Below are 20,732 nucleotides of genomic sequence, written 5' to 3' on the forward strand. Positions count from 1 at the left end.
AATGTAAAATATGTGAAAAATAATGTTTCCAAGCTTAAAAACCTATTCTAGTAGACCCCAAAAAACAAAATCAAGACTTTGAAAAAGGGCATAATATGGCCTCAACACCATACGCTAAAGACTTGCTTTTTCACTCACTGATCTCTATATATAGGTTGCAGAAATATGATATAATAATATTATTAGTATTAGTATTATTATAGGTCAGTGTTTCCACCATGTGTATACGCCAGCAGCCATATCACCCTGTAGCCCAAGACTGGTTGCCCACTGAAGCTAAGCAGGGCTGAGCCTGGTTAGTACCTGGATGGGAGACCTCCTGAGAAAACCAGGTTGCTGCTGGAAGAGGTGTTAGTGAGGCCAGCAGGGGGCGCTCACCCTGTGCTCTGTGTGGGTCCTAACGCCCCAGTATAGTGACGGGGACACTATACTGTCAAAGAGCACCGTCCTTCGGATGAGACGTTAAACCGAGGCCCTGACTCTCTGTGGTCATTAAAAATCCCAGGATGTCTTTCGAAAGAGTAGGGGTGTAACCCCGGCATCCTGGCCAAATTTGCCCAGTGGCCTCTGTCCATCATGGCCTCCTAATAATCCCCATATATATATACCAATTGGCTTCATCACTCTGTCTCCTCTCCACCAGTAAGCTGGTGTGTGGTGGGCGTTCTGGCGCAATATGGCTGCCGTCGCATCATCCAGGTGGATGCTGCACACTGGTGGTGGTTGAGGAGATTCCCCTTTCTGTGTAAAGCGCTTTGAGTGCCGAGAAAAGCGCTATATAAATGTAATGAACTATTATTTATTATTATTATTATGTGTCATATCAACAAGTCTCTTCCAATGCCACAACTCAGCAACTCTTCACATCTTGTGGAGCATTATAACCATTGTTTCAGTATAAGGGTTTAACCAGAACTTAAAGGGATACTCCACTTTTTTTGGAAATAGGCTCATTTTACAACTCCCCCAGAGTTAAACTGCTGAGTTTTACCGTTTTTGAATCCATTCAGCCGATCTCCGGTTCTGGCGGTACCGCTTTTAGCATAGCTTAGCATACATCACTGAAGTGGACAAGACCATTAGCATTTCTCAAAAAAAAATGACCAAAGAGTTTCGATATTTTTCCTATTTAAAACTTGAATCTTCTGTAGAACATCGTGCACTAAGATCGACGGAAAATGTAAAGTTGCGATTTTCTAGGCTGATATGGCTAGGAACTATACTCTCATTCCTGCGTAATAATCAAGAAACTTTACTGCCGTACCATGAGAGCAGCAGGCGTAATGATATGACAAACTTAGTCCCGGTCACATTGGAAGTTACCGAGCTGGGGACTATTTTCAGGCGCTGCGTCATATCATTACGCCTGCTGCACTCATGGTACGGCAGTAAAGTTTCTTGATTATTACGCAGGAATGACAATATAGTTCCTAGCCATATCAGCCTAGAAAATCGCAACTTTACATTACATCTTAGTGCACGATGTAACTACAGAAGAGTCAAGTTTTAAATAGGAAAAATATCTAAACTCTTTGGTAATTTTTTTTTTGAGAATTCGCTAATGGTCTTGTCCACTTCAATGATGTATGCTAAGCTATGCTAAAAGTGGTACCGCCAGAACCGGAGATCGGCTGAATGAATTCAAAAACGGTAAAACTCAGTTTAACTCTGGGGGAGTTGTAAAATGAGCCTATTTCCAAAAAAAGTGGAGTATCCCTTTAAAGCTTAATTGAAACATGTGGTGCAAGTAAACATGGTGTATGTCACACTTATGCTGATGCAGTGCCCTCAGGTGAGTAAATCAAGCACGGACTGACTATAACTCTTGAATACTAATGCAACCATTTAAAATTCTGTTTCTGTATACTGAGGTGACCGAGAGGACACGCTAACAGTACTGCTAACGTTAAACGCAATCCCTGGAATCTGTGCCTTTTGTATGTTAACCCACTTAATGTAGCCTGAAGCCAAACTTGTTCTACTTCTTTGTCAGTCTTGGATCCATGCATCTCCTTTCATATCATCCATTTTTAATTAAATTTAATATATTCCCCTAAGCAAATTTTTCTTTTATTCTTTTATCCCTCCATCACACAGGGACTCTAAGCAGGTAAAGCATTCAAGTGAAAGTAGTTTATAGTCCCTCCAGTACAACTAGTAATAGTTATAGTTCTCTTATCAGCTCTGTGATGGTTGTTAGATGAGAGAATGTTCCAGAAACACATTGTTCCTGTTTGTAGTAATATGCATTTTTGGGGATCCGCACTAAATACAGGTGGAAGCCGGGACGGAAATCAGATCACTGGCTCTGTTTCCACCTGGCATTAAAGCTGCAGTCGGCAAGTCTGGCAGATTGAGTGGACTTAGGCAAAATTTTGAATGTTTACAACTCTCATGGCCCTCCCCCACTATCAACTAATACCCTCCCACCGAGTTCGTGCTCGTCAGTGCGTGTGCACCAGATTTTCTGTGAACGCGCCCGTCTCATCAGCATCCATCAACACCATGGGTTATTTGGAGGTATGCTGTCCTGGCTAATCTACCAATAGATTGCAATTGCTAACGTCATTTATACTCTAAATGAGCTTACTTGATTTTCCGCCATCACTCTTCGTTACTGCGCGAACTTCAGGCGTGTGCATGTGATTGTAACGTGCGCGAGGGGTGGCGTGTGCCCGATCTGTGATTGACAGTCAGATCTCACACCCCCCTGCGCTGATTGGACCCGATGATCCGGGAGCTGTGGATTTTTTCAAAACAAATAACACGCTCCAGGTGGAGTTAGAAGCTCGGGTTTTTTCTAAAACCACTTTATTTATGTTGTTCTGTCGGATTATAGTGTCTATTTCACTGAATATGATAAAAAAAAAATTGCCGACGGCAGCTTTAAGATGCGTTTTCGAGAATCCGATCATAAGTGGTCAACCGAGAATATTACCTTTTCCACCTGGCATTAACATGCGTTTCAAATGCATCTCCTGTGACCGATTGTGTTCGGATTTCATTGAGACATTCCCCTTTTGTTTGGCAACACTTTACATCACTTTCACAGCACACATTATTGAATTAACCCAGTGTTAAAGGGATAGTTCACCCCAAAAATTAAAATTCTGTCAGTAATTACTCTCCCTCATGTTGTTCCAACCCCGTAAGACTTTCGTTCATCTTCGGAACACAAATTAAGATATTTTTGATTATATCTGAGAGCTGGATCACTCCTCCATAGGCTTCTTAAGGGATCGAAACTGGCCGGTCCAAAAGTTATGAAAGACATCGTTAAAATAGTCCGAGTGACTACAGTGGCTCAATCTTAAGTTTATCAAGCGACGAGAATACTTTTTGTACGCAAAAAACAAACAAAAATAATGACTTTATTCAACTATTCATTTCCTTTTCTCTGGGCCTCGAGATTTCACGTAGTGATATTGCGCAAAGCTTCTGTGTTGCACGTCACACGTAGGCTCACTATTGGCCGACGCTGGTCATGTGTGTGATGCATGTGATATACAACCTAGAAGCTTTGCGTAGTTTCACTACATGAAATCTCGAGGCCAACACAGAAGGAAATGAATAGTTGAATAAAGTCGTTATTTTTGTTTGTTTTTTGCGCACAAAAAGTATTCTCGTCGCTTGATAAACGTAAGATTGAGCCACTGTAGTCACTCGGACTATTTTAACAATGTCTTTCATAACTTTTGGGCCGGCCAGTTTCGATCCCTTCAGAAGCCAATGGAGGAGTGATCCAGCTCTCAGATTTAATCAAAAATATCTTCATTTGTGTTCCGAAGATGAACGAAAGTCTTACGGGGTTGGAACAACATGAGGGCGAGTAATTACTGACAGAATTTTCATTTATGGGTGATCTAACCCTTTAAGAACAGAGAATTACAGACTACAGCTACAACAAGAGGTAAGATAAGATTAGAATCACTTTCAGAACAATATTTTTTTCAGCTGATGATGAATAAAAACATTGACAGACGATCAGAATCCACCCGACTTTAAGGAGTTAGAGCATTTAAAACAGCAGACGTCAAAACTGCAGTGTCTGTTGGTTCATAACAGAACATTAATGCTGGTGTGGACACTAATATAGTTATTGTTACGGTTATTTTTTATAGTTATCCTCCTTGGTGTGAACAGGCCTTTATGCGACTCACAACCGAGCGGGAAAGGAAGCGAATGAAAAGGATAGGGAGGGCAGATGCAAATTTGGACCATAATCCATTTATATTTTTCTTACAATTTGTCCCAGAGCAAACACATTATTGGTATTCGGGATGCAATCAGGACAGATAGCGTTTCTAGTAAAAATGTGTTTTTGACTACCTCCTTATGTGGTTTCAGTAATCTGATCACAAAATGTTTAGAACCTATTTCCACCTATATTTAGTGCTGACCACTTGTAATTGGACCACGAAGAACAGAACTTAATACAAGGTGGAATCAGGTCCACTGAAACCTCAAACATTGGGTGTTAAAAATGCATGCGACCTGATCGCATTTGTAGTGTAAACCGTCCCGGACTGCGGTGAAGCACCGCCTACTCATCTAACACACAAACGTTATTATGGGATGTGTTGTGAGGGAGCAAACCAAAGCAGGCGATTCAAACTTCTCTGCGTTATAACCAGAACACACAGATTACCGTCATTATCGTTGCTTCCCTCATTATCCTTTTTAATTACTTAATTTCCTGCTCACTTGTTTCATTCAAGAGTGTTTGTGTTCCACACTTGTCGCTAACAAGAAAGTTATGCAGTTTATGACGAAATAAGAGGGGAGTGTTTTGAACTCTGAACACAAGACAGCATAGGAGATGCATTTGAAATCCATGTTAGAAAAATTCTGTCATCATTTGCTCTCCATTATTCTGTCATCATTTACTCTCCATTATTCTGTCATCATTTACTCTCCATTATTCTGTCATCATTTACTCTCCATTATGTTTCATACCCTTAAGTTTTCCATTCATCTTCGAAACACAAATGAAGATAATTTTAATATTCTCTCATCATTTTCGTACATCCAACATTTCGTACATCCACACAACCAAAAATGTCAAGCTTCAAAAAGGTCATAAAGATATTGTTATATATAAAATGAGCAGTTCAATCCAAGCGATCAAAAAGGATATGATGAACATATTTAATTTAGACTTTTATTCACATATATAAACGTTGATCAATGCACATCAAAATGGTGAAAAGAAGCTCAACTGTGCCTGCTTGTCACACGAGAACAAACCTCATTGGTTCTTGCGCATCAAGCACGCTTGAGCTTCCGTTCACCATAATTTATGTATGAAATCTTCATTAGTATTCTAAAGATGAAAAAATGTCTTATGGATTTGGAAAAGCATGAGGGCGAGAAAATGACCGAATTTTCATTTTTTGGGTGAACCAACCCTATGACACCTGATGGAACCATGGCCAATGTTTAGAAATACATGATATGTAAAAATTCCTCAACATGTTTCTTCTTTTAAAACTTTTGAACCACTGGTTTCAACCCTCATCAGTCATCCTGCAATATTAATATTAGCTCGGAAGTTATGTTCAGACTGGAGTGGAGCCACAGCAGTTTCCCCTCCCTGGGTTTATGTGCTCTGCTCCAGCTCCACTACAAATTTCCCTTTGCCTGCATTCTTTGCCTTTTCATCTTGGATCAAAAGAAAACTCAAAAGGCTCTGAATTTTTCAAAATCCTGCTCCTAGTTCCATGCAAAATTATACAATTCTGCTCCCCACTTTGTATCGCACACATACTCTGGTTCAGAACAACACAAACAGAGCTAAGGGGAGTGATGCAAACAGTGAAACATTCCAGTGCTGTTCTACTAAACATCAGAACTGCAATAAGAAGTTGCATAATATTGTATAGAACATAAGTAAGCTGTTGAAATAAAGTGGAAACTAGATCACATGCAATTAGTATCATACCAGTTTTGGTGTAAGTATTTTAAGATTATTTTTTTTCTCTATGATACAGCTGTGTTTAGATTTGAATACTTTTGCGATATATTGTGTCACTGATTACCTTCTTTTGTCCCCTTCCTCTTCTGCCTGATTCTTGCAGGGCTGAGGGTGGCATCTCAAAGGGTTCGACTGTGGGAATCCTGTTGGACCTTACAAAACATACACTGACCTTCTTCATCAATAAACAGCAGCACGGACCAATGGCTTTCGAGAACCTGGAGGGTGTGTTCATGCCCGCCGTTAGCCTCAACCGCAACGTCCAGGTGAGCAGCAGATCCACACTGACCTTTAACCTTTAACCCACTCAGTGATTGGTAGCATTGGAAATCGAGAACTGCTTCTTATTCTTCATCATTCTCATGCCGTTTAGGTTTCTTGACCAAACTTTGGATTCTTTTGGTTTGTTTTGTTGTAATAAAAGGTACTTTAAGGGTGTTTTCATACTTGGGATGTTTGGTTCGATTAAAACGAACCCTGGTGCGATTGCTCTGTTAGTGCGGTTCACTTGAATAAGTGTAAACAAAATCTGAACCCTGGTGAGCACCAAACAAGCAGACCGAGATGCTGAAAAGATGAAAACGCATCATGAACCAAAGACATGTAAACAAACCAAAAACGGGACATGAGGGGCTTTCGCAAATGACAATGCCCATGTGAGCGCTAAGCGGACCAGGACTAAATATATATATATATTTTGGTCCGGACCAAACGAACCAAGTGAACCAAACTGCAAGTGTAAACACACCCTAAATCCTTCCTCAAAAGTACTAACAATTGTTGGTAACGCTTCCTTTTACAGTCCTGTTACCCATGTACTTACTATATAGTTATTATAGTAATTATAATTACTGGGTAATAACTAGGTACTAACCCTGAACCTACCCCTAACCCATGTGCTTACCTTATATTAGCCAGTACTTTCTAGGTACTGTAAGTACACTGTAAGTACACGTAAGTACTGTATTGTAAAATTAATCGTTACCCAATTGTTAATGGATGGAACAAGAATCTTTTAAGGTGAATCATACCTCATGATTCCCATCCCTAGTGATCAGCAATAATGATTGAAATGTGTATTTTTCACAGGTGACTCTGATCACAGGTCTGGAAGTCCCAAAGAGCATCATGTGATCATCTTTGACCAATGAGAACGAGCCAGATCTTTCTTATCAAACGAATCAGTGCTCTGGAAAAAAATATGTTTTGGAATAGTTGAGCTTAGTTAATATTTGTTTTCCCTTATGTTCATCTGGGTGATTTGCATTTCAGTGTTTACAAATCATTCCCATGTTTACAGAAAAACAAACCACTGGATTATCCCCACGGGGGCCGAAGCTGGAGTCGGACCCCATAGCACTTTGAAGTAGAGTTCAGTCTCTTTTTCATACCTCCAATGAAAATTTAGCACGGTTCCAAAAATGTAATGTGATTAAACAAATCAAAATGTATCAAGCATTTGATATGTTAGCAACGGAGTAAAGCAACCGATAGCAATCAAACCACTGCGAGACTAAAAGTGAATTCGAAATCATTTCAGGTTAATTTCACACGCTACACGAATCTCAGGTTTACTCACCTTTAATCTGCTGTGTGATCACAGCACAGACTTCAAAAGGCATCAACAAATTCATCACTAAGACCGTAAATCTGGGTTGCTAGGATTGAAAAAGTCCCAGTCAAGCCAAAGGCCCTGCGTCAGAGAGTGACGTGACTAGTGACGAGAGTGAGTTTACAATCTCTTTACTTCAACAAATTCCAATCCTTATATTTGATGCAGATCTTTCTTGTATTATAAGAAATAGATAGTCGTATGGAGGATAGAGTGATTTGGGTGGTTTTTAGGGCGTTGCTATGCAGTTGCTGTGTGTTCTGAATGGCTTAAACCGGGTTGTTTTAAAGTTTCTAATCTGTTCTGTGTAGTTGCTCGGAGGTTACTTACAGTTTTCACCTCATGGACTACAAAATAGCACACTTGCTGAATTAGCTGCACAACTTGAGGTATCATTCATGATCGTAGCACAAACTGTGGGATGAGTTACGTGCTGGTGTAATACTTATCGTATGCACAGTTGTGATACTTGTCACACACACACACACGAGTTCTGGTTTACAGAAATGAAATAATACCTGCCATTAGAGATGGATTGTACCCTCACCACCAAGTATATTTGGTCTTGGTGTTTCATATGAGCCACAGATGTGAATATTTAGCCAGAATCTCAACTCTCCTTACACTGTGACGGACGTGTTCCTCAAGAGTCTTGAAGATGAAGTGTGTATTTTTTCTCCTATCCCAGCTTAATATGCTGAGGTGACTGTAAGTAAGCCATTTTAGCCTAGTCAAGTCAAGTCACATTTATGTATATAGCGCTTTTAAGAATACCGATTGTTTCAAAGCAGCTTTACAGAGATGACAGGAAAATAATGCAAAAAAATTTTTTTCCAGATGAAAATAGCGTCACAGTTCAGCTAAAGTAAGTTCAGTGATTTTAATTTTTGTTTAAAAAAAGTTGTTAATTTAGTTCATTTATATATATATATATATATAGCCGCTCTGGAGTAAACCGTGATGTCATCATCCAGCTCAGTTCAGTTCTTGTATAATAGTGTCAATGCAGGCAGATTAATATTATAATATTGCCTAGGTTGATTCAGAGAAAAGTGTAAACACTGTGCCTCTGTGGGGCTTTCAAAACATTGCTTGGGGTTCGTTTGACCTAGCCCCTAGCAACAACGACTCAACCAATGGTGAGAGTTTGGGGCGGGGCTATCTGTATTTCCGACCAACAAGAGAAGAGTGCTCGAGAAACCCTTTTGAAAACAGTCACTATTTTTGTAAATGGAGAGGTGCAGGTAAGAAGTCACTTTGTAGGCCAAGTTACCAGCAGTTCGCATCACACTGGTTCCCTTGACAAAAGTGCAATAGGATTTTCCCATAGGCTTTTGAATTATCGCTAAAAACAAGCTCTGTGATCAACAAAAGTTTATGATACTTGCACGTTTTGTCCATCAAGATAATTATCACAAATTAACACAACGTTTATGAATTTTGAAGACTAAATGCTGTCACCAGAAGTAAAAAGCTTAAGGTAGGCTATACATTTGAGTTAGAATAGTTTATAAGAGCACAGTTATCAATATAACAATGCTGTAAAAGCGGACTGAGTTTCGACAGCCTCTGTAGTCACATTTAGCCACTGGTTAGCAACCGCCTTTTTCAAGACATGTAACAGCTTTTAAAAAAAATCACGAGTGGGGTAATACTGATGAATTTTATGTCGTAGAATAAAACGTGAACGTTTCTTGAGCTTGAGCTCAACACAGACCTTATTTCAGCCATTTAAAGCTCCAGTTGGCAAGTCTGGCAGATTGAGTGGATTTAGGAAAATTTTGAATGTTTACAACTCTCATGCCCCTCCCCCACTATCAACGGATACCCTCCCACCGAGTTCGTGCTCGTCAGTGCGTGTGCACCAGATTTTCAGTGAACGCCAGGGCTCTCAAGTGTCACGCATTGAGCGTGACAGTCACTCATTTCGGTCTTTTGTCACGCTCTCCCGCCACACATTGTATTTCTCACGCTGAAAAACTATTTGTAATATATTTAATATGCCGCAGCGCCCAAAACTCTGGCCGCGCCGCTCTCACTGTGGAACCGGTATGAATCAAGCACGTTTCCTCTGGTGTTGTTCGTCGAGCTACACAATAGCCAATCAGAAAATAGCACTATTGTATCTGGGTAAGATTTAACGCAACAACCAATGACAAAAATGTATCCAACCCCCCCCCCCTGGAACGCGCCCGTCTCATCAGCATCCATCAACACCATGGAGTATTTGGAGGTATGCTGTCCTGGCTAATGTACCGATAGATTGCAATTACCAACGTCATTTATACTCTAAATGAGCTTACTTGATTTTCCGCCATCACTCTTCGTTACTGCGCGAACTTCCGCGAACTTCAGGCGTGTGCATGTGATTGTAACGTGCGCGAGGGGTGGCGTGTGCCCGATCTGTGATTGACAGTCAGATCTCACACCCCCCTGCGCTGATTGGACATGATGAACCGGGAGCTGTGGATTTTTGCAAAACAAAAAACAAGCTCCAGGTGGAGTTAGAAGCTCGGGTTTTTTTCTAAAACCACTTTATTTATGTTGTTCTGTCAGATTATAGTGTCGATTTCACTGAATATGATCAAAAAAATGTTGCCGACGGCAGCTTTAACCAAAAAAAACCATTGACTTCGGGATGATGGAACCGGAAGTGCTAAAATGCTAACTCACTTCTGTGTTTTGGCCTACAAAGTGATATCATACCTGCAGCACTCTATTATTTTAAGTGACACTAGTAGTCACGTGGAAATTACACACTTTGACATTAAATAAATGACAGACTCAAGCTTCATACACCTCAGTAACAAGTAAATGAGCACCTTATGGTTCAGTTTATCAGCATCATTTCCACGCTGCGCCCTTTAACGGTTTCTGTGCTTTTTTTTGTTGACAATGCCAGAATAGCAAGTCATACCATCTTGTCGGGAGAGATGATTGCATTTGCATGTTGTGTATAGGCTGTAAATATGGTCAAAGCAGTGAAGCGCGCATGAGTTAGTATTCATTGTGTTGCACAGTGATGACACGGATAAAACATAGATGCAGAGTTGCAGTCTGCCCCCTAGTGTTTGTTGTGGGGAATTATTTTCTGATAGTTAAACCTCCAAGAAGCCACTTACCTACATACAATTCTCATAAATCTGGTGCATGTCACAATAAACGCTATGAAGAGCCACTTATGGACCTCACAATAGGAGATACAAGCCTATGTTCAGCTTATACCTCAGTTCAAATTATAATGGTTTCAGGGAGAAATGAGAGATAAATGAAAAGATATTATATTTATGTTTATTATCCTGTCCAGATATTAATTTACCGGATTATGGGAGCAGATAATGACCCATTGGTGATGTAAAGCATGGGATGTTGTTGATATTTATAACACATTTCTATGAAGTTTAATTCATGTAAATAGCTTGTTCCGATGCTTTTATCGGGGGTGAGTATTTTGCTGTCGGGAGTACCAAAATAAAAATACGCAGTTATTGGCGCTAAAAAAAAAAAGAGAGAGCAGTAAAATGTGAAAAGCTACGCTTAAAGGAATGTTCCGGGTTCAGTCAAGGCCATCGTCTGGTTATGTTGTCCCATGTCTGGGAATGTTGTCCCGGGTCATTTGCATCTTTACAGTACTATGTCAGTTTAATACAAGTTAAGCTTTATCAACATTTAAAGCATATGGTGTTTTACCAATTAAAAACAGGAGTTATAGTAATGCACCTTTAAAGGAAGCACAAGGCCAGTCAATATATTAGAATACACACTGTCTATAGTCACAAGACTGAAATATTAAACATATAGACCCGAGTAAGTTGATGTCCGAGGCAAAACCAAGACCAGAAGAGGGTCTAGTCCGAGTCAAGACCGAATCCAAATGATCCAAGTCCATGAAAATATGCTTTTGGACTCGGACTCCATTGTGGAGTAACTGACCTCGAACATTTCTTTAAATCCGGAGTGGGAGACGCCTTCCAAAACTGCTGTCTGTCCAAGAGAATCTATCTTGCCGAATTATCTTTTTTTTTTTTTTTTTACTGTGTAATTGAAAATTTTACAATTTCTTTGTATTAAAGTATATTTAAAAGTTTATGTCAATATAAATAATAGAATCACTGGCCAGGTACTGAATATGAAAGAAAGCGCACTCCTGAAAGTTTGCTGAGACAGGAAAGACCCTGACATGAGAACTTGAGTGCACACTGTATATGTATGATAATAAAGCAACTGTACAGTAATGGAGAATTAATGTGTAAAGTGAAATACTGTATGGATATGACCCTAAGAATCCTGGCAAGAGTTACTTTGTGAATATTGTGTTTACTTATTTAACCATTATCCCCATTGACCTGAAATATCCAGATCTCAGACAGGAATAGTGTCCCCTACTTTTCCCAATTTGAATATTCACTAGGCTGAGAAAGTGAACCTCGTGCTGTGCCTCATTCACACAAATCTGCCAAAATTAGCGACGTTTCTTGGGAATGTGGTGTGCTTTCTTTCACCCAGGCTGGAAAGCAACAAACTACATCCTCATCTCCGGGTGTTTCTTCAACAATGGCGACTTTTTGCCTTGTAAACTTTTAGAAAATAAACTCTCAGAAATTGTCCCAATTAATAAAGTCCAACGGTGCATCTTGCTAATGGTAATTTGATAACTAGCTACCATTTTATGTATCCTAAATACACAGTTAATTTAAGATGTTCAAACTTTTTTTTTTTTTTTGCATTATTGCTCCAAAAACGCACAATAACAGTCTTTTTCTTGAAAAATAAATAATTATTTTATGCAATTTTGAATATAATTATTATTCTTTTTATAATTAAAAATAAAGATTAAAAGTCTGCGTCTGTGACAAAGGTAAAACAATGCAATCTATGTATAAATGGCATTGTACAAGTATGGATATGGTTTTAATTTGAAGTGGCAAACATAAAAAGTGGCCAAAGTTGAAGAGACTCCCATCAACAGAAAACACGGATCAATTCCATTGGACTTTTCCAAAATAGAGGAATCCCATATCTTTATGATTCTTTTGAAAACGCACAAATGGTCTTGGGGTGTTTGTTATACAGGCGAATGCTTAATATGAGTGTGACCATCATCAGAAAACATCATGTAGTCCCATGAATTAACAGAAAATCTGTCACCGTATCAAGCGTTTAAGGATTTATTTTTATATATACAGCATATTGCTTGTGTGGATGTACATTAGTCAGGTGTTTGGCCCTCAGCTTATGTCATTGTGAAGAGTTTGAAAAGGAAAGACGAACTGTTTCCCGAACGCATCTTTCCATTGATCCTGCAGACACAGGCCACACACATGAACACAGCCCTGGTGTTGTGTGACATCTCCATCATCATCATCATCATCATCCTCGACGAAAACTGTGGGTGTGTGTGAGTCCGAGTCTTCGCTGCTCTTCTTCTGTGTGTGATCTCGAGCTCTCGTTTCCTCTTACTAATGTGATATTTTGTACGTCTTTGTGGTTTGTATATCAAATGCATTGTACATGACATTCTTTTCTTACTACTTAGTGTGGAAGAAAAAACAGCGTCTTTCCCTTTTAATAAACAATAAAACTGTGATGACAGATCCACGTGTCTTTATTCAGAGTCTCTCATCTGGGATTTTGTTTCTTTTTCACATGACTTAAAATTGGTGGATTAAACTCCAAAAATCAGTGTTTCAGCTATATTTATTATTAAAAAAACTATTTATTATTAAAAAAAATGGTCTAATCATGCAGAAAAGTAAAAGTACACCTCAAAAAGCTGCATAAGTAGTGCCATTTATGTCCTTAGCACAAACAGTGAAAGAAACCAGAGAATAAACAACAAGGACATGTAAATGTGTGCGCATAATGACCGAGCTAAAGTAAGGCGCATTTTTATTCCAGTTCAGACAAAGTGTGATATTCCATACAAGTATAAATGCTCCTGCATTTGGGTTTTCTGTTGCTAATCATCAGCTGTTACTTTTTTGACTTTAACTTTATATTTCTGAATGTCTCTGGAGCTCAAGACCAGCATCCCATTTTTGAAGCGTCCGACTTGTCCACCGAGCTCTCCAGTAGAGGAGGATTTACTTCTCTCAGTCCTGGGACGTGAAAAAGAAAAGAAAAAAAATGAGCAACACTAATCTTGACACAGTTACCAGTGCTCTGCAGAAGCTTGTGGGGAAAATCCAGTCATTTATATAGGAATCCACTCAATTTTGAGTTTTACAAGGCGACGAAAACGTTCCCCACGCGGATTCCACTCGCGTTCATGTTGGACACGCAAATTCGCCGCATTGAAAGATGCTTGGTTTTAAAGTGACTTTGGTGCTTCATACATAACTACACTATAGACAATTTTTTGCTAATGTGCACCATAAGGGTCGCAACACAGTCTGGCTTCCCGGCCTTAAGCCTGTGCTAATACAATCAAGCATAAACAAACTAGAACCAGTAGAACTTAAATGACAACTATCAAAGAACAACAAATGAAACTTCTTACGGCCATTGTGCTCAAAACAAACACAAACCTTGGTTGTCCTTCTTTCCTTCTTTTGTTCTGCGATTCCTGTCAAAAGACCCACAGAAGGAAAGTTAGCAGAACGACTGCACACGCTGCAGAAGGGATCAAGTGCTTTAAAAAGTAATCATATAACAACCATTCAAATTGAAATGTTGAACTTACGGATTTTGCTTCCTCTTTCTCTTTCATCTTCCGTTCTTTTATGTTTTGTTGATACACTTTGTAGTTAACATACTGCCTTTTAGGGGGCTATAGGAGAAAAAAAAAACAGTTCACCCAATTAAATTAAAATGTATTTACTAACCCTCATGTTGTTCCAAACCTGTATGGGGGGGGGGGTCGATAATATGGAAGTCAATGGGGTCCAACAACTCCTTGAACAAACATTCTTTAAAATATCTTCTTTTGTGTTCAACAGAATAAAGAAACTCATACAGGTTTGGAACAACTTAAGGGTGAGCGGAAAAGTCTTAGGAAATAAAAAGTGGATGGAGACGAAATGATAATACAAGCTTTTGCACCATATTTAAAGGTCAGAAAAACATTGGGTTGAGCCTTTGTCCGCCAAAAAGAGTCATGTGATCGCGGTTGGGGTCCACCCAAGGGGGTAATCCATCGACCGGAAGTTGAAGCCGGCCGGGTGCCGCCATGTTGTAGCAGAACTTCACTTGCGTTAGCATTTCCATTGACTCCCATTCATATTGGCGTCACTTTGACTGCGAATAACTTTACATCTGAGGCGTTTAAAGACTCCATTTGTCCATTATTTATTTCTAAAGAAACACAACAATGTATAAAGTGCTCCATTACCTTCTATGTTACATTATGGCCCCGTAGAAACAGATTTAGTAAAAATAGGCTAACGATTGCGTCATAACCACTCGACTCTCTGTCGCGCTGTACAGAAATTACCGTACAGACAGGAGGAGAAGCTCGCAGGCAATCGGGGGGACGTCCCGTCAAGGGAGAATCCCATAGATAATGAGTCCATAAAAGCAACGGAATACTTACTCCTGCTCACTCACGCCAAAGAACTCTTTGCTCAAGTTCCCCGTCTCTGCAAGATTAACGTTGGCAATTTTCACGCACAGCTACTAGAAGATTAACGTCTGTCAGACAGGTTGCTCACGTCATCAAGCTTAGTTTGAGTCGGTTTGAGTCTGCGCGTCAGGAACGAAAGTGCTCAAAAATCGCTAAAAATGGGCTTCAACTGTCTCAACTGAGTTCCAATGAGATCGCTCTGTCCACTTCTTATACTGTCTATGGGTCCACCTGAGTTGTTGTCATTCTCCAACGTTGCTTTTTCAATGATGTATGACTCGCATTGACAGGGAATATCCGATCTGCCCGCTTACATGGCAGACGCAAAATACACGCATCCCATTCATAGAAGATTTATTTACACATTTGAGTGAGGCTTGAAACCGATCTGAGAATATCGTAATCCATGTGCTCTTTTCCTGCTCACACATTTGTGGGTTATATCGTTGCCACATTTAAAGGATAACTAAACACTAAACCAACTTTTTTTTATTAATGATCTGTAAGACTGGGGCTTTATTAGTGCTGTTCATTGATTCGAATAACTTTTTTGACATTTGGGTATAAAGTGTTTTAATTCTACAATATATGGTGTAAAAACGTCTGAGTGCTGCCCTCTTCAGGTTGAACGGTGGCTACTGCACTTGAATTTTCCTATTGGATGTTTGCGGTAGTTCGTGACGGTAGCGGTGAGAGCTGACGTAAGCAGGTTTCAGCTTACCAAGCCCTTGGTACGAGCTACCACGCCCATGGCAGTATAAAAACCATCTTGTTTCGTCAAAACCACTGTAGCGAGTCAGGATTTGGAATTGCGAGTATTGAAAACGATCAGGATAGAGTATCCGTTCATCCCCTCTATCTCCGCTGGGCTCCGCCCACTTTTCCAGCATTTTTCAAATATTGCCAGTGGGTGGAGTCAGGCTCTGACCAGGGCTTTAGTTACCCTTTAAGAAAGAAACATCTGAATTGTGTCACTTGTAATGTAAAAGCTGTTGGCCTGCTAGAGCACCCCTTGTGGCAATGCTGACACAAAGCAGATAGAAGGGCTTCAAGTATGCTTCAGGCCTGATTATTGGATGTGCGTTGAACTCACTCTGGCTCCCAGCATGATGGCTCTGTCCTGCTCAAAGACCCTCTGCTGCTGCCTCTCGTACCCTGACAGTCCAAACCTGTGAACCTCAAGCCGGGCCTGTGGACGACACGCACGACATGAGTTCATGGGACATTGAAGAGATAACTGGCTCATCATACTGCAAATGAGAAGTTACTGACTTGGAACCACATACATATGCAGAATATCACTCTGTACACTGAGAACAAATAGTTTAAAAATGTGTTGATACTTTTCAGTATCGAATGAATTCTAACTATGTATATCTATATTCTACATTTCACTCATTTTTTCACACAATTTTGAAAATCGTGTTGTGTGTGCATAGGGCCTAATGAAAAGACATTTAGTTAAGTTTGAAGTGCAAAATGTTGTAAATAAAATGTGTAAATATAGCTCTGTAAACACTATGATGTGTCTCTCATCGGGGAACCAAAAGTTCGACACACTTTCAGACTTCAAGCCCACTAGAACACTTGGGCCAAATACAGGAAATACGTCATGCAAGTAGACAAGTGGTCAAGTGAAAAGACCACAAATGTAGGTATTGGGACAGACCCAAAGACGTCAGTTAAATGCCAAAGGGACTGGATTGTCTGTGCAGGATTCATGAAGGAAATTTTATTATCTAAGCAAGATTGCCTATTGTTGGTACCATGATGCCTTGAAGTCGTGATGAAACGGACATAGCTATATTGTGACATACAACCAAGTGAAATAAAAAGATGTCATTATCAAGAAATAGCGGAGACTTGGGTCAATCCATCCAGTCGATTGTAAGAAAGGGGCGGGGTTTAAGCGGACTAAATGATTGGAGGAGTCCGGTATCGTCACAAAGTCTAGTAGATCAAGTTATGACATTGAGGTCAATGAAAAAAAAAGTATGCATGGATGAGTTGTTCACATTAAGATCAATAACATCCACTTAAAAATATATATATATAGGCTGAATTTTTTTATTTCATGCTCATTTTAAAATGCTGACTACATAACCATCTCACCAAGTTAAGAAAAATGGCAATAATCTCACCTTTTCTATCGTTAGTTTCTCATCTGGGACTTTTTTCTTCTTTTCTTTGACATCAGGAGGAGCCTGAGGATAAACATGGATGAAAACAGATAAGAAGTGAATGCAGTTGCAGTCAGCTGTTACTTTTTTGTAGAGTTCATTCACTCTTTCATGCATACATTCTTAAAACTTTGCTTTTTCTCCATATTATATGTATAACTGCAAAACCAAAATCATAATTACTGTAGATCTTTCACTAGGGACACATTTTTCACTAGGGCTCTTAACAATGTGACTTGTGTAGTGTATAAATAGACAAAAGGTCAAAGGGAATTTTGAATAGTTTTTTTTGCTTAAATGCCTAAAATAAGCTATTTGTGAACACACACTATTCTCGTTTCACATTTTATTCTATGACAAAATACATCAGTAATTCCCCCTTGTGATTTTTGAAAGCTTTTACTTGTCTTGTAAAAGGCAGTTGCTACAGAGGTTGTTGGGGACATTAAACTTCAACTTAAAATACCTTGTGGTGTTTTTAATCGCACCTTTGCAAACTATTTTAACTCAAACTCTCAGGGAAAATATTTTGCAATAAAGTTGCCGGGACTGAATGGTGGTGATGATTGTGTTGAAGTCACATGACTGTGGCGTAGTTCGTTTATAGTATTAGTATTACGCTTTTTCCTTTTGGTGATTGTATTTAGGCTTAAAAATTCATAAGTATGGTGTTCATTTGTGAAGATAAACTTGATTAACCAGAGGGTAAGAATCATAAGCTTTTGTTGGTCACAGAGCTTATTTTCAGCAATAATCCAAAAGCAAATGGACAAATCCTATTGGCTTTTTGTCAAGGGAAGAAGAGTGATGCTAATGCTGCCTTCACATGCCATCGGAATTATCATAAATACAAGTTTCCCAGTTAAAAACCGGACATGAATGGCCTCTCAAATCGTATTTACCACTGTGAAGTTTAGGAATAATTTGGATCCCCAGGTTCCTGAGTTGGGCAAGCCATAAACGATTGCTGCTGTGACTGGTAATTTTTATCAGTTTTTTCACAACAGCTACATTGCATTGTCTTGTCATTAAAGTAGTGCATATTATTTACACATATGAATAATCATTTGAAGCATATTGTATGTTTTATACACAGTGAAAATAGCCTGAATTTTTGACCGAAATTCCAAAATCGTCGGCAAGATGACTATTGATAGCGTGGTGAATGTTTTTATGGTTGTCAATGAATGGGACACTAAATATACTTTTGGCCCACAAAAATACTTCATCGCTGCAACACTATGGCTGCATCTGAAATCGCATTCCTCCCTACTATATAGTAGGTGAAAAACAGTATGTGACAAAAGAAGTATGTCTGAATTCATAGTTCTCATAAAATAGTTGACAAAAAGTCCCCGGATGAGCTACTACTTCCAGAGATGCTGAAGTGAAGTGTGTATGTATATGATGGACACTTTACTGTCCCATGACGCCACAGGAGAGGATGTATGAACGGCAGTGAAGCGACGCAACTGACGCTGGTAGGTCACGTGATAACGACAACATGGCGAATGTAGTACGTCCAGAATAAATTCATACTGCACACACTCATACTATATAGAAAGTACTTTTTTAGCAGTTGTGAAGTAATTACTTATTCAAAATAAGTACCTACTCAAGTCAAGACAGAGAGTATTTGATTTCAGACGCAGGCAATATAGAATATAGAGTCATCAGTCACATGGCATTTAGGGCTGAGGTGAAGCACAGAGATACAGATCATGTTTCTCTTACCTTCTTCGCTAGGTCAACAGCCTTTGGTAATTTGTTCTTCCTCCGAGGATCAATAAATGTAACAACCTCCACATTAGATTGTTTAGCTCCAGATGGCAAGCTTCCACATACTGTTGAGTTTGTCATGGGCTGCTCTGAGTCCGTGTCATGTTTGACAGTATCTTTCTCATCTTTAGCAAAGTTCTTCTTCCTTTTCTTCAGTCGTTTGTGTTGTCCATCACCTAAACATGAAAAATGACATCAAATACAATAACCAGTATTTAGAAACTTCATAGACTGTCGTTTGCATATTTTGTTTGCAGTGTGTAATACCGTATCCCACAATGCAATGCATTTCTAAACTAGTTGGAAATAATAACAACGAACCTTTTATTTCTGTAAATTCTTTACACAAAATAAGGGTCTTTTTTATTTTATTGCCACTTGCTGAAGGCAATATACTGTTAGGGTTACTACTATTGTTTGAAATGTTTATCGTTGGATACTAAGTACTGTTTCAGCACATTTTTGGGATATACTGTGTACATACATAGAATGCACTAGTATTAAATGTAAACACAATACTACACAACATAGGGTGAAGTATACAATTTTGGCAGTATTAAACAGCATCTGCTGTAAGTTACAGCAGATGCTGTTTAATACTGCCAAAATTGTATACTTCACCCTATGTTGTGTAGTATTGTGTTTACATTTAATACTAGTGTCCAGCGTCAGTTGCGTCGCTTCACTGCCGTTCATACATCCTCTCCTGTGGCGTCATGGGACAGTAAAGTGTAATAGTTGGTAATAGTTACAGCCTGTAACTTAAATGTGTTAGCATGTTATTAAAACATTCACTCTTACCGAAATCATACAACTTGTCCAGAACTTGGTCGAGGAATAAACGATCATCATCCACCTCTCCGCCGTGTTGATCTCTTGCTACGCTCATTTTCATGCAAAATAAAAACACTTTTTTAACAGAACGCCTTGCTTTCGTGTGTTTCACGTGTGTGCATCATACTCGCGATATGTCCTTCTTTGCTTTCCGTCAATCCGTTCTTCGTCCCGGAAGTAACACAATCTGATTTTTGACACCGCCCATTAGAAGCTGATTAGAAGGAGGAAAATCTAACAGCTGTCGAAATGAAACCCCCCAGTTTTCCTCCAGGCGGCGCGTTGAGGTTCAGAGAGACAGACCTCCATTCAACCGCATTATAATCTCTCGGCGGTTTTGTCATAATGAAGACAGTTGTACGATACGAAGTATACTCTTTTAAATCTATTAATTTTTTTAAAAATTGATCCTGTAATAAAAATTCGTGCAGATTGTTTAAATAAAGAGATTAAATAAAAACACCACTCTAGTAATGACAAACGTCAGTGATTGGCCGATCCGGACAGCGCTGGGAAAAGTAAACGGTACCACGTGTTATCATACCATTTTCTATATACTGCGAAATGTTACAGGTGTTATAAGTTATTTCTTCCGTTTTTCAAATTTCAGCCATATTTATTTACCAAATCTCCCAGTCTCTAAAAAGCTCGCCCTCCAAAAACTGATCAGTTAAACGTAATCCAGCAAACTCAAACTCACAAAATGACTGACAGATAGAAGTCGTTCCTGATTGGCTGAATCCTGTAGTTTAGCCAATCAGTTTTCGATTCGTTTTTTACATTGAGCTGTTT

The 20,732-nt window shown here is 39.3% G+C and overlaps 2 protein-coding genes and 1 pseudogene across 3 annotated transcripts in view; 2 read left to right on the forward strand and 1 right to left on the reverse strand.

Annotated features, from left to right (window-relative positions):
* Positions 1 to 7,391, forward strand: part of LOC130096028 (E3 ubiquitin-protein ligase TRIM9) — a 55,216-nt gene extending 47,825 nt beyond the window's left edge. For both annotated transcript variants that reach the window (XM_056262652.1, XM_056262653.1), the window contains 2 exons: positions 6,078 to 6,240; positions 7,064 to 7,391. In XM_056262652.1, the coding sequence (XP_056118627.1) occupies positions 6,078 to 6,240; positions 7,064 to 7,108 (208 nt within the window). In that variant the 3' untranslated portion in view covers positions 7,109 to 7,391. The remainder of the gene's footprint in view (positions 1 to 6,077; positions 6,241 to 7,063) is intronic.
* Positions 229 to 345, forward strand: LOC130096226 (5S ribosomal RNA; annotated as a pseudogene).
* A 6,047-nt stretch (positions 7,392 to 13,438) lies between the features above and the next one.
* Positions 13,439 to 20,099, reverse strand: cunh1orf131 (chromosome unknown C1orf131 homolog). The gene is made up of 7 exons (XM_056262667.1): positions 19,908 to 20,099; positions 19,062 to 19,282; positions 17,289 to 17,351; positions 16,241 to 16,336; positions 14,269 to 14,355; positions 14,114 to 14,151; positions 13,439 to 13,684 (listed from the first exon to the last, which is right to left on the reverse strand). The coding sequence occupies exons 1-7, from the start codon at positions 19,999 to 20,001 to the stop codon at positions 13,546 to 13,548; spliced, it is 738 nt and encodes a 245-aa protein (XP_056118642.1). The 5' UTR covers positions 20,002 to 20,099; the 3' UTR covers positions 13,439 to 13,545.
* Positions 20,100 to 20,732: the final 633 nt, after the last annotated feature.

The sequence above is a fragment of the Rhinichthys klamathensis genome, unplaced genomic scaffold, assembly GCF_029890125.1.
Source record: "Rhinichthys klamathensis goyatoka isolate OS25496 unplaced genomic scaffold, OSU_Roscu_1.1 h1tg000196l_1, whole genome shotgun sequence".
Classification (NCBI taxonomy): Eukaryota; Metazoa; Chordata; class Actinopteri; order Cypriniformes; family Leuciscidae; genus Rhinichthys; species Rhinichthys klamathensis.